Genomic DNA, 20,006 nt, shown 5'->3' with positions numbered 1-20,006 from the left:
AATTTTGATGCTGCAGAAAGTTAGAATCAAATTTCTTCTTTTTTTTAGCCCTTCCTCCTTGGTTTCACTGGAAAAAATTGCCCTCTTGGAAGGTACAGATAAAATCTTCCAGGTCTAACCATAACACTTGAAGATGCAGCTGCCCATTAAGTAGAAAGTACGGTATTCAGAGTTTAATCATGTGGCTGTTGTACAGTCATCCAGCTTGGTTTAAAATGCTGTTGAAGATAAGTTGTTCTAACCTTGAGCAGTACTGGAAAGGATATGGGAGTATTCCTAAACTTCCCTCTAATGAGTATCTCCAGCAGATAGGAGCCTGCTAGAAGGCATTAATATCTTCAACTATTACTTTTATTCATAAAATGTTATTGTTGGCACACTGATAAGCTATCACTGAGGAAGATTTCCCCGTTCCCAGAAATGACAACAAAAGTGTAATTTCTCTGGTTATAAAGATGCAACGAAGCTTGCTTTTTCTGGTCCTTCTTAGAGCTAATTGGTACCAGGTTCCCTCTTCACAAGACTAGCGACATCACTTTATGAATGTCTCTTGTTTACTGCTAAGCTTCTCATCTCATCATGAGCGTGTCAGTGGAAATACTAAACACTTCTAATATGCATTTCCTCTTCAAAATTCATTATTTCTTTATTAGAAGCACAAGTGGCTTTGCACATAGAACAGGCTGTTCTATGACGAACGGAACTACTGCGTCCTGACTCCTGTACGTCTGTTCTGTGAACTTTTTTCTCCTGTACTGCTTGCTTTTCTCTTTTACCTGTTCCCTTCTGTGTTCCTTTCTGACTGGATAAACTGCAGCATGCCCTGTAACTGATTCAGTGATACATGTTGTCACTGGCCAGCCAGGATACACAACCCGTGGCCAGCTGTGATACAAGGATGAACTTTTCAGGCAGTTAAATTATTTTAGACTTGTATAATTGAATAGAGAGTTCAAATTGTTTAAAATGTTCAAAAACTACTTGGGGATGGAGCAATAGACGTATAGCATAATTGTAAGTACTTTCAAATGCTTTGCAAATCGCTATAGTGAATCAGGAAAAATTGTTCATAAGAGCAGTTGGGGAAGAATCAATATTTGTCAGTCAAAGTAACTTACAAATTTTGCACTGGAACATCTCTTGTTCCACTTGATGTGTCAAAAGAATGCTATCCTAATGTTTCTTTGCCTGAGTTTTTCCTTTTAGCTTAGAAAAGAGTTATCAGTTGGTATAATTCTTTTAAATATCTCTTAACTGTCTTTTACTTCACTATTCAGTACTGAAATAAATTATGTATTACTGCAGTAAATACAGTTGTAAGGTAATTTTCACTATGGAAAGATGTTAATAGAAATATTCTCTTAAAAAGGTTAAAAGAATAATTGCTGATCAGAGTAATCATGTTTCTTAAGAAACCAGTAGGACTGAACAGAAAATATGCAAAACTGTATTTAATAAAATAGTTTCCTTTATAAGTCAAAGGGACATTCAGCTATCTTGGTTAACATATAGCCTAACGATGTTTTTGTGTTGTGTTTTTTTTTTTTTGTTGCTTTTTTTTGTTATGAAACAGGCTCAAAAATAAAGAAGTTAGTGTATCCTGCAGGTCTCATGGGTATTGGCGCCTCCATGTATTACCCTCAGCAAGCGGTTGCTATTGCAAAGGTCGGTGATGATACCTTTCTTTGGAGAAGTTTATTTTACTTTGATTAATGCCTCCTATCTTCAAATTAACTGTTAATCCACTTTTAAAAGCTGTGTGATTGTTCTTGGCACTTAAAATGATAGTTATTTTATCAAAGAACATGCAGTCTAGACTGAAAGATAGTCAGATATTTTGTTTCTTTTAGTGACTTTTTTTTTTCCCCTAACGTCATAGAATCCTAGAATGGTTTGGGTTGGAAGGGACCTTAAAGATCATCTAGTTCCAACCCCCCTGCCATGGGCAGGGACACCTCCCACTAGACCAGGCTGCTCAAAGCCCCATCCAGCCTGGCCTTGAACACTTCCAGGGTGGGGCATCCACAACTTCCCTGGGCAACCTGTTCCAGTGCCTCATCACCCTCACTGGAAAGAATTTCTTCCTCATATCCAATCTAAATCTACCCTCTTCCAGTTCAAAATGGTTACCTCTTGTCCTGTCACTCCACTCCCTGATAGAGAGTCCCTCCCCATCCTTCCTGTAGGCCCCCTTTAGGTACTGGAAGGCTGCTGTAAGATCTCCCTGGAGCCTTCTCTTCTCCAGGGTGAAGAACCCCAACTCTCTCAGCCTGTCCTCATAGCAGAGGTACTCCAGCCCTCTGATCATCTGTATGGCCCTCCTCTGGACTTGCTGCAACAGATCCATGTCCTTCTTATGTTGGGGGGCCCAGAGCTGGACGCAGTACTCCAGGTGGAGTCCCACGAGAACGGAGTAGAGGGGCAGAATCACCTCCCTTGACCTGCTGGCCACGCTTCTTTTGATGCAGCCCAGGATGTGGTTGGTTTTCTGGGCTGCGAGCACACATTCCTGGCTCATGTTGAGCTTCTCGTCCACCAGCACCCCCAAGTCCTTCTCCTCAGGGCTGCTCTCAATCCATTCTCCCCCTAGCCTGTATTTGTGCTTGGGATTGCCCTGACCCGTGTGAAGGACCTTACACTTGGCCTTGCTGAACTTCATCTGCAGTAGTATCTTCGATTTGAGGAACATAATTTCTGTTCTGAATCCCTAACATCAAGTAATTATAAATTAATGTAAATATGCTTAGTGAGTGCAGTTTGCATGTTTATTTACAACACTAAGGAAGCCTGAAATATCTTGAGAACAAATGAAAAACAGGGTTTGAAAGAAAGAAAAAAAAATAAAAGAAGGGAAATAAATATATATATTTCTACAGAGAAAGCATGGGAACAACATTTTGAGATAAGCATTATTATTAAGGTTTTCTGATAGAGTTTTAAGAAAGCATGCACATTCTGGAATGGGGTAAGAATTCTGTTGCTTATTTGATGCCTTTGCTGTTTATGCATTTGTTGTTTCAGGCTCATAAGAAACATGTTAACTTACAGTTGCTTAAGTGAGTTTCCTGTGAAAGAAAGAACCGAAGAGACCAGACTATTGCTTACAGCCTCTGCTGATGTCGGTTCATATGCCTTGCTCTCCACACTTAATTGTACTGGCAGATTCCTTAGTTCTCCACCACATACTTTTTCAAATTCAGGTTTTAACTACTCACAGTGCACATATTTTAGTGTATCAGGAATACTTTATATTTCAGGCTTTAATAAATTGGCTATCCAGTTATTGGAGACTTGTGAATGACACTGAAATGTCAGGATGAAAATATGGTATTCTCAAGAACATAATGATGTTCTTTGAAAACTGAAAAGTCATTGACTTAGGGAGAATCAAAAATGCTGCATTTGGACTCTGCCAGCATGGTGATTCCCTGATCTTTGATGGAATCTTTTTTTAGTGCTTCCAGGATTCAGATGCTGTAAATACAGATAGCTCTGTTGAGTTATTCTCGGGGAGTGAAAATTATACAAGTGGCAGGAACAAACCCATCAAAATTAAAGAAGCTTACACATTTCTGTGGGAAGCTGTGTATTGAAATTCTAGTTGCCTTCTGAACAGTGAAGTGGGAGGGGACTGAATGGTCTTCAAACTGATGTTACTGTTTTTAAAGAAGCTCAGTTCAGTCTTAACTATGGATTTGCTACTAACAACTTCACAATACCTTGTTTATTTTACAAAAACTTTAAAGTTCATCATTGCCATTTGATTAATTCACAGTTCTTAGGCTGACTGTAACAAAAAATCTGATATGAGACCATGAGCTTGAAGCTTGATTGGAATAGGTTTAGCTTTGTTGACTTGGTCAGGACACTAGACGTATGAGTTTGAAAACTTCTGTGGAGAGAGTGATATCCTGGATACTGTTTTCGTTCCTCTAATCTCTCTCGTGCTTTTCTTAAAGAAGCAAACTTTTAAGCACATTACATCTTATGATTCATAATTTTTATTTTTTAATCTGAAATTGAAAGCACTTTCCCTTCTAGTAATTACTTTGAAATGTTTCATAGGCCTTTCGAAAAACGTGTGTAAGCCTAGAAAGGGATGCTGTCAGTACAAAGCTCACTTGTGAAGTTAATAGAACAGTATAGGAAATATTCTGGAACATAAACTTTAAAATTTTTATTTATTCTTTATATTACGTTCTTTATTTTTCTTCCACATTTGAGTGCTTTTTTGTTTACAGTGATATAGTTCCTTTCATTTGGTAAACTTTCAGATTTGACCATACTTTAATAACGTTTTGGGTATTGGGTTTTTGTTTTTTTCCCTTCCCACCTGTACTGTTAGGTATTTAGAGTGTTTTAAAGTTTTTTAATGGAGTATTTTTAAGCAGGAACAAGAAATAGCTTATGCGTAGTTAGTATTATTTCTCATTTTTTTTGTTGATAGCTGTGTCCTCAGCAATATTGCAGACAAAGAACCCACCCTGTTTGTTCGCTTATTGTGGTTATTTTTCAGTCCTGGTAGGTTTGTATTGCTTGCACAACTGATGACGCTATCGTTCCAGATGAGCCACAGGCTCCTCTGACTGCCAGAAGTAGTTTATTGAAGTAGTTGAGAATGAGCACTCCTGGTACTGAAAAAGAAGATAACTCTCTATACCTGTAATGTTTGAATTGAGGGATTTTGGAGATTTAACACATTCATCTGCAGAACACTGTGTCCTTTTTTTCTGATGACTTTTATCACCTTCAAATATAGAGAAAACTCTGTGCATCATACTGACTCGTTTAAAACCGAAGTACAACTAATTCTCAAATGTGGAACTGTAATTGTCAAATGTGGTGACAAATATGCTAGCTCTTTGTATTTTAAAATAGCCTATGTTTTGCATTTAGTTGTGACTCAGCAGTGTAGTTCCTGATTTGGATTTTTTTTTTCGTTTAATTCTAATTATTAAATAGCCTCTTCTGTAAGGTAGTAACGTGATCTCTGCCCAAAAGCACATCCCTTACCATTGTGGTACGTAACTGGTGTAGTTAATTTTGTTCAGACAAACAAAGGGAAGAGGTTCTTTGCACCATGTGCGCCCGCTGGTAGAGCTCCTTGGCACAGGATGTTGTGGATGCTAAAAATTTGCATGGGGCTCAAGGGGAAGCGCAACAGCTCTATAGGAGGGGAATTCCTTGGGCATTGTTAAAAATATCACCTCTCCAAGCAGCGAATTGTTGAAGACTGGAAGAAACTTTAAAATTTTATTCAGAAATTGTTTCAGAAACACCAGAAAACTGTTTCAGAAACAGCATTTATGCTTGCTCTGTTTTCACAGTTTTGGTTTTCCAGCTTTGCCTGCTGTGGGACATAGGGTGGTACCTTCTTATTTCTTGATTTCATAAATTTATTAGCTTAATAGCTGTCTAGTTGGGCAGATTGTCCATTTTTGCTGTTCTTTATTTGTAAGAAAACTGATAGTGATGTGAAAGTGAGTACTGAGCTGAGCCTGGAGCTGTAAAAGCCTAACACTCTTGAGTTTTAAAGAATGCTCTGAATATTACAGTTCCATATTGTGTAAGGGGCAGGAGATACTCTCTTATTAGTCTTAGGGATTTTTCCTGTCGTAAAATTACCTGTTTGTGTAATATAGCAAACATCATCTTTCCTAGCTGTTTTCTGTTTTGAGAGGTGACAGATGGTTACTCATTACAGCCATCTATCAGCAAATTAGGTCTTTCTTCTAAATAGCAAATAAAAAGAAGCAAAGGGGTACTCTTAATGTTCTGTCAAAGCAGTGAAAATGTAAAATTGCAAGATAATGACAAAGTAGGGGATTTTTTTTTTCTTTAAAACGAGTATGGTCAAATTAAGAAATAATGTGCATATTTTAAATCTCTTGAACACTGAAAACTAAGAAAACCAGAATTGTTTCCATGCAGCGTCATTCCACCCCTTTTTATACAGATATATTTTCAGGTAATCTTCAAGCAGTTTTTTAGCAAGTTGGCTTTTCTTATTCTTCATGTGTCATTTTTTTCCAAGATGTTTATTAATGCTGTACACCTGAGCTTGAACAGGAAGATGTTAAAGATCTTGTATTTTGAGACTTCTTCCACTTAAAGAAAGAAGCGAATAGTATTTCACAGATTATTAAGTTCATGCTTTCTGATATCTTTTGTTTCAAAGGTTGCTGGTACACAGGTATATGACTGGAGTCTTCAGGGGTATATTGCTGTAGAATCTCTTTGGAAGGACAATCCTAAGAAGAAGAAATCTGGGAAAAAAGGTGATAAGGTAAGAAGTCTGAGGAACTTGGTTTCTGAATTTACCACTGCATTTTCAGCCAAAGAATATACGAACAGTAGTGGGGTTTTTCCACTCTGACTCAGATTTATTTCTGAAGACAAAGTTTTCATTCTGTCTTTCTAAGCTACAGAAACATATTGACCTTATTTCAAGTCAAACTTTCAGAAATGCTGTTTGGAAGTTTTCTTTAGTATAACCTACTAAATGTTTAATATGAAAGTTGGGAGTATTGTGATTGGAATGCTAGGGATCAAGGCTCTTATGGTCTTGATTATTTAAAAATGGATTTTTTTTTTTAAGTATTTTAATTTGGCAAGCTCCATCTTAAAAATCTGAAATAACTTTTTCTTCACTGCATATTTCCTCTTTGAAAGAGAGAAAAATAGAATCTTGTTTCCAGTTTATTCCCTTTTCCTTTGAATATTCATGAATATTTGCTCTAGCATGATGATGTCATTACGCACTGCTCTATTAAATGTCACTATCTAGTCATAAAACCAGCAGTTTATAGGGATGTACAGTTCTTGGGGATTTAGTTGTAGATAACTAGCTGTTTGGTTTAATACTTACAGCCCGATTTTAGGAAACTTTCCTTTAATTGGTTCTTATCCAGAAGACTGTCAATAAAAATTGAGTTTCTTTTAATCTGCTTTGAACCAGGCATCCTGGTGAGGTGCCAAGCACAGTTACTGCTGAAAGTTTCTGTTTACTAGATTTCCAGTTGTTAAACACCGTAGGAGGGGTCAGACTAACATTAACATAGGTGATTTTTATTTTTTGTTAGTTAGAATAACATAGGTCTTTATTTTATGTTCTACAAGTCACTTTTTTTTTTGGTCTGGTATTACTGTTCTGTGTTATATTAAGGAGACTGATGTCTTGCCTTAGAAATGCCTGCTTCTGATGACAGAGCAAATAGTAACATCATGGCTTTGTTTTCCAGAGTCTGGCAAGCACTGATGTTTCTTTAAAACAGCATTTTTAATTAACAGTGCTAATACAATTAAGTGAATCTCTGCATGCTTATTTTCAGTTTTAGAATGGAGAAGCTTTCCTTTTTCCCCGTACAGAGCAGCTTTCCCTAATCCCCCAACAGAGCATCAGTGATACAGTATGATTTCCTTGTGTACTTCACTAAAGAAGGGAGGCCTTTTTTTTCCAGTGGTCCATGCTTATACAATACCACCATTTTAAGGCATGTGTGCATTTAGTTACTTTAAATCTCAGTATCTCAGCAGGTGTGCTCTTCCATAGTTGATTTATAGTCATCAAAGTAGTTGCGCTATATTTAAGTCATATTATTCAGTGATGAATTAATTTATCCTTGGTTTTAGTTAGTGTTTCTGTTAGTATCTAACTATTTGCTTATATGTTTATGTGTGTTAAAGTAGCGTATGTTAAGACTTTATATTAATTTATTTATATATATAGTGTATATTATATTTCTATATAAAACCACAGACTGGTTATGGTTGGAGGGGACCTCTGGAGGTCATCTGGTTCAAGCCCCTCCTACTCAAACAGGGCCACCTACAGCTGGTTACCCAGAACAGACAGCTTTTGAATGGAAGTCTCCAAGAGAGACTCCACAACCTCCCTGGGCAACCTGTGTCACTCTCACGGTGAAAAAGCATTTCCTGATGTTCAGAGGGAGCTTCTGTGCTTTAGTTCATGCCCATTGCCTCTGGTCCTGTCACACGGCACTGCTGAAAAGAGCCTGGCTCTGTCCTCTGTGCAGCCTCCCTTCAGGTATCTGTCTATACCCACTGATGAGATCCCTCTGAGCCTTCTCCTCTCCAGGCTGAACAGTCCCATCTCTCGCAGCCTTTTCTCATAGGAAAAGATGTTTCAGTTTCTTAATCATCTCAGTGGTGCTTCGCTGGACTCCGGTATGTCCATGTCTCTTATACTGGGGAACCCAGAACTGGATACAGTACTTAAACTTTGTCTGTAGAGTTGGTCAAACATGATACACAACTGTAGTGAATTGTAGGGTTTTAGCTTTGTGTATCTGTAACTGTTTTCTTCTACAAATTGCTAGATGTTGTGACTGGATAGTAATGTCCAATAGAGCAGTACACAGTGACATCATTATGCTAGAGCAAATATTCATAAATACTCCCCGCAAAAAAATCCAAAAGAAGATTCTGTTTTGCTGCTTCAAATGCATTTTGCATTCTACAAAATGCTGCCAAGTTGCAAAATCAGTGCAGTGTGATTGATTAATGATAGTAGTTGGAAGATTAGAACTGACTTGTAAAGAAATGGGAACTTGTTTTAATGAATCATTATGTTATGTAATGTCTTGATCATAATTTAGAACCTGCCTGAAGCTTCTGGAGTTAAGTATCTTAATGATGTTTTTGTTTTTTATGTTGTAGACATTTCTGTTATCCCACAGGAGCAGGTTGTCTTTGTAGTTGTACCTCACTGATACAGATAAGCAAACTGACTTCTAGGAAATATGTGTAGATGGCTCAGTGAAGCAGAGTGTAAGAGACTGGAGAACTGTACATGTTGATTAAATGTGTGCCAGGGAGAGCTTGTAAGGTTTTTAGGGAATTTTTTTTTAACTGCTACTTAAAGAAATAAAAGTTCAAGTGTTCTGCTGTTTTAAATTCACTTCTAAACTCACTGCATCTTTAATTCCTGATTTCTAAGCAACTGCGGACTGCTTCCTATATCTTATTTTAGTTGTTTAATGTAGCCTGGCAAAACTAACAGGTGATTTGAAAATGGTTTTGAACCGTAAGAAAGTTTTGGTCTTTTACTGTGGACCTTCTGATTGAGCCATAGCTCACAACTTGTAACAGTTCATACTAGGTTGACAATGACGTATGGCTTCTGGGTTGTTGTAAAGCAGAACTCCTGTCTGACCAGAAGATGGTATTTTCAACCCAGATGCCTAAGATATAAGTGGGATAACCACTGAGAGAGAGAGATGTTTTGGAGAGGCAACTGCACTGCAGGTATGGGACTGAGTTGCCTAGGTAGGTCTAGCTGTGGGACCAGTTCCAAACAAGCTGGGTTGGAGAAAGGCTCACGTGTCTTCTCAGTCGCTGAGTCTTAAGAGAGTGGAAACTTTAATCAGTGAGTGGAGACTTTCATCCATGGATACTCATCCTGTATGGGCCCTGGGCTCTTTGGTAAATGCGTTTGTATAGGTGTTTGAATAAACAAAGGTTAGTTAATCGTACCGTACCTTTCCTAAAACCTAGGCTCCCAAACAGTATCTCAAAAAATAGGCAACATTTAAACATTTCCGAAAGACAAACTGACAGCATCAGTAAAAATTAGCTGAGCTTTTTATTTTATTGTGTTCCAGGCTTTCAAAAGGAAGCATGTGGTTGTTATTGGAAGGCAAAAACTTTTGAAGCTTTCATCTTATTATAAGGCTTATTCAAGCACTTGCTACCTCAGCAGAAAAACAAACGACATGCAAAATTGCAGAGGCCACTAACTAAACACACTTCTTTCTCTTCCTCCTTGCAGAGTCTTTAAATCACACCTCTTAGTTGCCAAAATATGCTATTTGCACAAAGGAGTGAAATGCCATAGAATGGTTTCCTCCTGAAGTCCATCTAATTGATCAGATAGTGTTAACTGCTGCCACTTCATGGATTAGGCAAGATACAAAAATCCTGTAGCTGAGATGAAGAAGCACTACGCGCTTGATGAAATTGCCTGCATTTCAGTGATCACTTGCCACTGGAATATACAGCCTTATGGTTTCTTTGTCCGCTGTAGTTGTTAAAGAGAGGGTATTGTCTCCCTGGTGTCTGCAGAAGCTGAGCAGCAGTTGTAAAAAGTCACATGCTTTTGAAGTCACTAGAATGTGGACTAAAAAGTATTTCTAATGGAAGAAGTCTGCTCTGAAACTTCTTTTTGGTGAAGCGGTATAAAATACATAGTTGAGAATTTAGGGGGGTTAGGGGTGGGTTTGGTTTTTCTTGTTCTTTTTGTTTAGTTGTTTTGGGGTTTTTTTTAAGATGGTGTTATGATGGTCTATCAGAATGTGGTCAGTCACAGTTAATAATGAAAACTTCTGCCTTTTTTATACATATAAGCACTGGTATGTCCCTAACATAAGACGTAAGAGGTGAAGTTTATCCTAGAAGAGCTTTTTGTTCATACAGATGATTAGATCCACCAAATCAATATCAACTTTTCCAGCAAAAGAATTTCTGTTATAAGTGGTGTTTTTATTGGAGCTTTTCCTGATGCAGAAGTTTCATGGAAGAAAAGCAATACTTCTGACTATCTTGTACTAAAATTGGCAAAGCATTCTAGGGTAGAGTTTGGGGACTTCTGTCCTCATTTGACAACCCTATGAAAGAATTGGGTTGGTTTTGTATATTTGTTTCTTATTGTCATACTAGGCAGCTAGATTTCTTAAGTAGTGAAGGCAAATATAAATGTTATTCTTGAGTTGTTGTTACAGCAGATGTAACCCATTTCATGAAGCCATGCCAGAGCGAAAGATGTTATTTTTTGTTGTTGTGACATTTGCTCTAGCATTTTCCGGTTGCTACACAAAGGATCCTTGCAAATAGTCAAGGAATATCTTGGCTTGTGTTAATTTGTTATGTTGCTCATAATTTGTTTGATAGTCATAGGTACCACAGCTGTGAATTACTTCTTGCTTGTGCAGCAATATGTCATTAAAATGGATGTGGTATGTTAATTTTCTGAAGGTTTTATGAAACAAAAACCTGTGCCAAATTGAGGTCATATCAACTGAAATCTAAGTTCTGCCAAGAAAGACGAATTCCAGGACCTTCTGCTGCTACATTTCAAAACACTGTGGCTGGAGCCCCTCAATACAGCAAATCTGTCTCATAAGGTTTTGAATACCCTGTTTACAGTATAGTATTCTGTTATCCTGAAGCTGCCCTATTGAAGGGGACAGCTCTTCAGGATGTCAGGATGAAAGCCCTCTGCTAAAACTGCACAAGGAACTTATGTAAAGATCAGTGTTCACATTTGTTATTTCCAGCAGAATGAAAAATTTTCCAAAGAAGGGACAGCAGGAGTAGTTATTCAGTTTGTGTATACTTTATCTCGATATAAAGGGCACAACTTTTCTACTTCTTCGCCCAGGTAGAGGAGATGGTAGAAGACATGTAACCATCTTGTTGGGAGGCCAGGTGTATTTTAAGGGTTTTATCTTCTGAAAATCTTTTGCCTACATGAGTGATCTTTACTCACAAGAAATAATTCCACAAAAACCAGTGGAATTAACATTTATATTATCAGGTTGTAAATCTTCAGGGGAAGTGATAGTGAAATGGAAGACGTGTCCCTCAAACCTTGTTTATTTTAAACTTAGCGTGCAAAATTTGGAGAGAATCGTACCCACTTACACCTTGACACATTTTTTTTAAAATGATGTGTTTGAAGCACTTTGGAGGCATCAAACTTTCATTACTGGGGTTTTGCAGTTATGCAGTCTAATACCCTGCATTGTCTTCAGCTAGTCTTTGTGAGTAACTGATCCTTCTGCTTTGCCCGGTAATATCATAGGTCGTGCAAATCTTCTTTTTCTACATTTCTTTTCTTTTACTCTTTTTTTGCCTTCCAGTGCTTACAAAAGTGTTGAAGTAGCTGAACTGTTAGGCCAGTGAATTGCAGCTTCTTTTTTTTTTTTTTACCCACAACAATCCCTGTTTAATACTGGCTGAGTTTATCAGCTTTAATACCTGTCCTCAGGTCAGAGGGATGGACAACTATAGCAGCTTGAGGATTTTGTGCGACAGAATAAACTTAAGGACTGTGGTTTTCAATACAAAGGATTATAACTTCTTTACAGAAAACTGTTTAAAGATCAGTGTTTCAGAGCCACAGTTCAATACATACCACCCGTAAGTTTCTAACAATCAGGTCCTGTTTGTCAGTTGGCTCATTTGATGTTTATTTTCATGAAATGCAGCCTTTTTGCCCTTCTTCGTCTGCCTCTGGTTTTGGTACTTCCGTAACTTGTACTGTTACATTGTGCTGCAGGGTTGTTAGCTCTCATACTATAATGACTTAGTCTTCAAGCAACGAGGGGCACGCATTATGGCACCAAGTCACTTAAACCCAGGTGTTGTTCCAGCCAGTGAGCTAATGTGTGTTGAAACACACAGAAAAAGGGTTTTCTTCAGTTAGTTCTCACTTTGTCTTGTCTTTATATCACTCAAAGACTTCTGCTGTATTTTCAGCTGTTCTGGATTCTTAATCTTCCCCCAACACTGAAACAGGTGGCACGCATTGTTTTTACTGAAGTGGCCAAAATGTGAAAAAGCAGAAGAGCGCTAGAACTCTAAAAACACCCTCTTTTTCAGGTCTTGTCTCTTTCTCGATATGTGTGCTCTTTCCCACTTTGATCCAATCACTAACAAGATCTTACAGAAAACTTATTTATATTTTTTTCTTTTTTTCTTCCTGTCTGTCATTTGGTTGTTTAAACAGCTTGAGAGATTGAGAGAAACTCTTGCAGCTTATTTTTATGTTTTCATTCCTGCCTGGTCTGTTGATAGGAACCATCTGTGACTTACCAATACTATTATATATTTTAATACATATTTATTACACATATAAAATATATAGATATTAAAAATATAGCTATATCTATATAGCTGTCTCTGAGTGTTTTATTAATTGTTAGCTGGTGACAGAGTGCTTCCAAGTGCAAAGACTGCTCAGCTTTGGGTACTTGTTTCCTGTGCTTGCTCAGGACAAGCATCAAGGAAATTGTGGACCTGGATTTTCCTCACCTGAAAGCTGTGGTGGAAGTCGTGATGTCAGTATGTTGACTTGCGAGCTTTGCCGTAAGCATCATGGATTGTGTCCGTAGCACACCTTAAATTGTGTTTTAAGAGGAGAGTTTTTAAGTTGCTTGTGTTTTGAGCATCTTTTAAAACACAACATAAGCAGCTGAGAGCTTCTTTCTATGCTTGTAAGACTTGTCTTTGGTAGCTTCTGAACAGACAAGCAAAAGTTTGGTCATCTGAACTAAAAGTTTGGTCATCTTCCACTTCTGGCAGAAAATACCATTCCCTGTCATATGCTGTCCTTTTATTCTTTGGTAGTAAGAACGACAATAGAGTAAAATCTGTAAAAATTATTACTTCTTTTGGATTGGATCCTTAGTTTGGGCTGTGGTGAATTTAAACGTGTTACAGGTAGGAAAGACAGAGTCTACTCCACAAAAAGTTGAGCTTTTTAGGGCAACTTGAGCAATGTTTTTAAAAGCGCTTCATATTTCTGAGAGAGTTAAGTTCAAGCTCAGGTGAAAATAAAGGATGGAGAATAAGTTATTGATTGACTGGGGGAGGACGAATAAGGTAAACCAGTGCAATATTGCTTTATTCCAAGCAATACATTGCAAACAAAAGATGACAGAAGGAAAGGTAAATTATTAATCTGTGAGCCCAGGTGAGCTTTTGTTTTTCTTTTGCAGCTGCTGTTTTTTTTTTCTGGTGGTCAGACTCTACCTTTCAAGAGTTTTCCATAAGCATGGGAGAGATGTATACCTACCTGCCTTTGGAGTTATAATTTCTAAGGTTAGGTGCCAGCGTAAAAGGGCCTGGCTGTTGCAGTACTTTCTCAGAGGAAACAACAGAAACTAATTTCTGCATCAGACTAGGCTGTAATGTGAGAAAAAAGCCACCCCACATTTTTTTTTTTTACATTAGGCTAGGTTGCTTTGGGGACTTTTTCTCTGTATGGAGGGGAAATTTTCACAGAAATCATTGCATTTTTTTTTTAAGTTTGTCTTTTTCAAGTTGAGGTCTCAATTTACCTCTGTTAGATATTGTGAGCTAAGTCAGGGTGTCTTCTAACCACTCGAGTACTGAAAACCTTACAAAAAGCATTGTGTACGGTCCCCTTAGTTACGATATTATTTTCAATTTCAAATAATAATTTTTTTTTAGAGTATTTTTATTTAATCCCATGGAATCCAGATGTATTGAACACTTTACTAATGAAAGTTTTACGGAGATTTCGTATCAGCCATCTTTCAGTTGAAACTGTCAGATATGTAAGAATGCTGCAGAATATTTCCCCTTCTGCTGTGGGATAGAGCTGTGATGCCTGAATTCCTCTGGCCACCCAGATACGTTATGGAGTGGTTGTGTTGAGCCAGAAATTAGAAAGACCGTCTTGAATATGTGCCTGCTTCTAATTATGAGAAGGCATCATGGCACAGAGGCAGCCTGTCTTCTGGGTCATTGATCTGAACAGGTTTTTTGCTTCTGATCTGGTTTTGAGTGTGACTAGAGGACCTTGACACTTTGTTGGAAAATTAGGTGTGTTTATGTCCTGTGCTAGCTCAAGCAAAGCCCTTTTCTGGCTACCTGTATTACTGCTTGATCAGTCTCAGTCAGGCTCACTATTTACGTAGTGGGCACACGCAGTGGATAGAGTTAAAAGAACTTCATAATTGCTAATTCAGCAAATGAGTTTATGTGAGGAATGACAGTTTAGCAGTGGATTGGCTTGAATTAAATAATTGAGTTTAATAGATCTAGTGAAGACAAGCCTTGAGATGAGATCTACTGAGCTCACAGAAACAAAGGACCTGTTTTCCTGTACTTTTGTGTGTGTGTGTTGCTTTGGGTTCTCTTCCTCTTTCAGGACCAAAAAAAGAAAAAAGTTTACCTAGATGGTGTTTGCTTTTCACAAGTTAAAACAAGCAAGTGGAAAAACATAGAACTCTCTGTGAACATCTTATTTTTAGTTCATTTGTTCAGGATTAAGTAATCCCTGAGATGAGGCATTGTGAGTCAGATTATTCATTATAAATTGTAGTAAAATGTCATAATTTACAGGTTCCTGTACAGGAAAATTATGGAGTAGATCATTATTTTGAAGTGGGTGTGGTTTGTGGATGTGAGTTCCTGTACTATGAAATATCCCAGGATCGTGATCAGAACAAAATGGGGTTTTGAAAGAAAGAATTAGCTTTTAAAGGTCTTGCTAGGCACATTTTGAATAAGAAATTTAAGAATTATCTTTAGTGATCGAATCTTGATGTGTTGAGTCCATATCTCCAGTGCAGCATACGCAGGGTCTTACAGACTCAGTGCCTTATCCGTAGTATTCGGTTTATGCTGGAACATAAATTTGACCCATCCTGTGAAGTGCTTATGTTTTCCAGTCTCTCCTGGCTTCTTTTGTTACGTTTGCCATCACATTTAAGTCACATCAGTAAAAATACCTTTTTAGAATAAAAAGAAAATGCCATATAATTTTCATGTGTAGAATTTAAGAATAATTGAGTCTGAGTGTGGCCTCTGATCATTTCATCCAACTCCTTGTTCAAAGCAGAGACAGCTTCAGAGTTAGATTTGGTGGCTCAGGCCTTGTGCAGTCAAGTGCTGATTATTTCCAAGGATGGAACTGCACACAGTTCTCCGGAAAACCTGCTCCAGTGCTTAATCAGTGGTGTGATACATATTTTTTTTCCCCCCGCTTAGATCTAATAGAAATTTGCCATGCTCCTGTGTCCTTTTGGTGTGAACCTCTGAGAGGAGCCTAGCTGTTCCAAATATGTAAATGACCAGTAAGGAACTGTGGATAGCAATTAGGTCTCCCCTTTGTCTGGTCTTCTCCAGGCTGAACAGACCCACATCTCTCAGCCTGTTCTTGTATGTCATGTGCTTTGGTCCCCTGGCCATGTGTGTGGCCCTTTAAGTATTTTTTTTTATTAATATCTATTTAAAACTATAATCAAATGCCTGTTCGTTATAGCATACTTGGCAAATAGACAGACCAGATGCTCTAACAAGCCTCTCTTCGTTCTTTGATTTCTATCATTTATTTCGTGGACAGTGTGAGAACACTCTCTCAAAGGATATGTACTAAAAGAGACCTATTGTATAAATCCACGCAGAATTCAGAGAATGCAAAATAGCAACTACTCTGTGGGAATTCATCCTCTATTATTAGTGCAGGCAAAAGGAGTCAATTAAAACATTTCTGTTGAACTACTTGTTCTTTCAAATCCTTTAATTGCTCAGCTGACTACAGGAAGACTAAAATTTAGAAACTGTTTGGGAAGAGATCATATTTGAGTATATTGTACTGAATTAGTCTCATCAATCACTTGATTTTGCAAGAGGGTTTTGTTCTAGCTTTTGAAGAGGGTTTCTGTTCTGGCAAAACATTATCATGGGTTGCCTCAATTGAAATTTTGCATGTATTTTCCCTCCTCAAGGGTGATGCAGATGGTGACAAGCCCCTGGAAATCCATGCTGCTTCAAATGAAGAGCGAACCCAGAAGTAGAACATCAGATCGCTTGGCATCAGACAGGTAAAGCATAAAGGCTGTTAGCAGTATGGGGCTACAGCAGCAAAATAACCTGGAAAAACTGAACATTTGCAAGTTTGGCTTGTAGTTTTCTTCTTCATATTGATGAAGAAAGAAGGGAAGCAAGGTAATAAATTTATCCATCTTAACATTTGTCAAGAATATGCGTGCTCCTTGATACTGTTTAACCTAACTTACCTAAATTCTTCATCTTCGTGGAGGAAACGGAGGCAGCGTTTCCCAGTTCTCCAAGCCAGAAACTCAAGTTGAGACGCCAGTTCTGTTTCTGACTAGACCATAGGGTTGCTTTCTAAACTCAAGCAAGTCACATGATTGTTACGGTTTCTAGAAAAGCAAAACAAAAGCACCCTCTCAACTTTAAGATAGTTCAATTTCATGGGACAAAAATTGCTCTGTATTTGAAGTTTGTTATTACTAATGATAATGTTATTGGACATCATTTAGTACAAGATACCAGCTAATGTTTGCTCTGTCATCAGTTGAAGAAGGATGTCTTTTCTGAACGTGTTTTCTAGTTACTTGTCTTTGCCCTGTATTATTTTCACACATTAAAGACTTACTTTTCATCAGAAAGTGATGTAGAGACGTTGCAGAGACTCCTCATTATTTTTGTATGTAGTGTTCCACTTACCAGTAAAATTCTTTTTTTTCTTTCATAACTGACAACTGTGTAAATAGAATCCGGATTTAGGAAACCGCACCAATTTTTTCTTCCATGCATCATCACCAGTCACAAATGTTTGCAGATGTGATGGAACACACACATCTGCTGAGGAGCAACAGCATTCCACTATTACACAGCTTTAAAAGCAAAACTAGTTTCTAATGTTGTGTTTCCCTTAATGTATTTTCAATTGCTATAGCTAATTCTCACAAGGGAAAACAGGTATGTTGACTGTCTGATTTACTTAATACATTAGTTTTATCTTCAGACATATGAATGTCTTTAAGAATACATGTTTTCCAAGTATTTTATAAAATAGGCATGTAAAATAAAATAAAAAAGGAGAAAACCAGTTTCATTTTGAGTAAAGATATCCAGGGATATCCAAGAGGAAGAAAAGCTTCTCTAAAATTCACTAAAATATTGGGCTTATTGTGAACTAGGACAGAGCTACTAAATGATAAAAAGACAGGAAAATTGTTTATGTGTGTGTGACACTGTACCAATATCAAGGTTCATTACAAACAGAAACCTGTAAATAGCTTTTATTTTCTTTTAGCATTTCTTACTATGTGAATGTAATTTCTGTTAGGTCTTTATTCACTTTTTGAAATGTTAGTGCTTTTTGCTGAAGGTGCATTTTCTTTTTAAGGGGAGGGTGGGTGGAAGGAAAGGATCAAAAGCTCTCAGACTTATGCTGAAGTTACCTTATACTTTACTTATACTAAAGGGATCCAGACCCTTTTGTCTTCAGGATTTTAATCATAAATATACTCCTGCTATATAAGTAAGTTTTGAGGGGAAACCTCACTAACAGCTGCTGTCTCAGATGTTCTACTGTCTTTCTTTTTAAAGAGTGAAGATACTTGCTCAGGTGCTTCAAGTACCTGGGTGCTGCTGGTTTTGAAATCTGCTTGCCTTGCCGCATACTCTTTCTGGAGGAGATACATAAATGGAACTACTAGATTTTTGACCTAGAACAACCAGATGGTGAAAGTTCAATTCAGTATCAGTGCTCAGCAGTTCTGCGGGGGTGGCGTTTTGTTACTTCTGCTTGAAATCAAATCCAGTTATTTAACGGGATACCCAAGTCCAGATGTTTTGTTGGAGAACGCTGCTGTGATCTTCGAAAAGATGTATTTGTTTATTGTGAATGAGATCAGTCCTGAAAATCTCACTGTATTTTCAACTGTTGGCAATATTCCTAGTTGAATCTGGTTACTAAAAGAAATACAATCTCATTTTCCTCATAAAGATTTGCCACAGCATGAGTCTCTGAATTGTGAATCGCCAGCCAAGGACGAAATCACTTCGGGTTGGAGACAGTAACATATTTCTCCATTCGAAAAAACAGCAGCATTGCACCTCCTTTATTATAGTGTGTTTGTCATCAATAATTATATGCAAAGTACAGCTCAAACCACATCCCATTGTGGGAGAAGCAAGCTTTAATTTTATCCAGCTGTTGTGCTGAAGAGTTGTGTGGAAGTGACATGGCTTTATGTTTTTCCGTGAAGATAATGTATCTCATTTTCAACTCTGTTCAGGTTCTATATTTATGTAATTCCATTTCTTCGAGTTAAATTACCCTAGCTTTACAGCAGAGCAAGTGAGATTAGGAAAAAATGCAACTGATGGGAATTAAAAGAATTCTGTTGGAGAAAGTTAGTTTGTTTATTATGCAAGATTCCAGCTGGTGTTTTGTTGCTTTAAAGTGTTCTTTCTCTTTTATGTTTCCATACAGTTCAACTATGGAATCAAGTTCTCTAGAGCAGACATAATCATTAGTGTTCTAATGTCAGTAATATGAAGAGTTAAGTCTCTTTATTAGAAGTAAACTGGGATTGAGAAATTTTTTTGTGGCAAGTTGATCAAAGTCTTAATTGCACTTTGACAATGGAAAGAAAAGGCCTATGATACTTAATTCTGCTTTCTCCCTCCCTCTCCCCCTTATCCTCTGTCCCCTTTCTTTGGTTATAGGTGAACAAAAAATATAGACATGAGCAACAATTTCCCAAGAAAAAGAGGAAAACCATCTGAATCCATTTTGATTTTGAATGTGACTGATCTGCCTTCTGCCTCAGGAAAGACTGATGGGTGTGCTGCTTGGGCTTCTAGTATGGAATCTGTGAAAGGACACTATGTATTTTGGGTCAGTCTTGAGACCTTGTCCTCAGTTCTGCGGTGGGACTCAAGTCTGCCCATGCTTGTTCCATTGCAGGATCAGCATTGCGAGTAGCAAGTCTCAAAATTCCTCAGTCTCTTGTTATTATTTATATATAAAATATATAAAATAAAATTCCAATTATACAAAATGGTCCTGTTTTTTTCCCTCCTCTTATTTTCTTTAAACTCAGGTATGTGACATGTGCGCAGGCTGTGAAAGGTTCTCGAGATGCTGTTGACAATGCCTGTATTTTTTAACAGCGAGAAAAAGCTGAAAGTAGCATGATGTTTTGGCTAACATTAGCTAATAGAATTACGACTGAGAACAATTACAATGACTCTTGTGTTTTGTCTGAGTCTCCCCCTCCTTTCTATACAAATCTTCTGCCTCATCGGTGCCAGCAGGAGGTATATAATGAAGCATCTGTGAGTTCCTGTCTAGTAGATGGATGGGAATGGAGCTGTTAATGTTTGTTCTTGTTTTTGCTTGAATGCACAGCTCAATGGGAACCAGAACGTTAGGTTGGTGGGAACCAGCTATAGAATAACTGGGCTGTTTCCTT

The 20,006-nt window shown here is 37.7% G+C and overlaps 1 protein-coding gene across 3 annotated transcripts in view; it reads left to right on the top strand.

Annotated features, from left to right (window-relative positions):
* Nucleotides 1-19,596, top strand: part of APOO (apolipoprotein O) — a 32,514-nt gene extending 12,918 nt beyond the window's left edge. For all 3 annotated transcript variants that reach the window (XM_054224685.1, XM_054224703.1, XM_054224695.1), the window contains exons 6-9: nucleotides 1,574-1,665; nucleotides 6,179-6,286; nucleotides 16,500-16,595; nucleotides 19,258-19,596. In XM_054224685.1, coding sequence (XP_054080660.1) covers nucleotides 1,574-1,665; nucleotides 6,179-6,286; nucleotides 16,500-16,568 — 269 coding nt within the window. In that variant the 3' untranslated portion in view covers nucleotides 16,569-16,595; nucleotides 19,258-19,596. The remainder of the gene's footprint in view (nucleotides 1-1,573; nucleotides 1,666-6,178; nucleotides 6,287-16,499; nucleotides 16,596-19,257) is intronic.
* The last annotated feature ends 410 nt before the right edge of the window (nucleotides 19,597-20,006 follow it).

The sequence above is a fragment of the Rissa tridactyla genome, chromosome 1 (genome assembly GCF_028500815.1).
Source record: "Rissa tridactyla isolate bRisTri1 chromosome 1, bRisTri1.patW.cur.20221130, whole genome shotgun sequence".
Classification (NCBI taxonomy): domain Eukaryota; kingdom Metazoa; phylum Chordata; class Aves; order Charadriiformes; family Laridae; genus Rissa; species Rissa tridactyla.
Note: the sequence above shows the minus strand (reverse complement) of the source record. Positions and strands in the feature narration are given on the sequence as shown.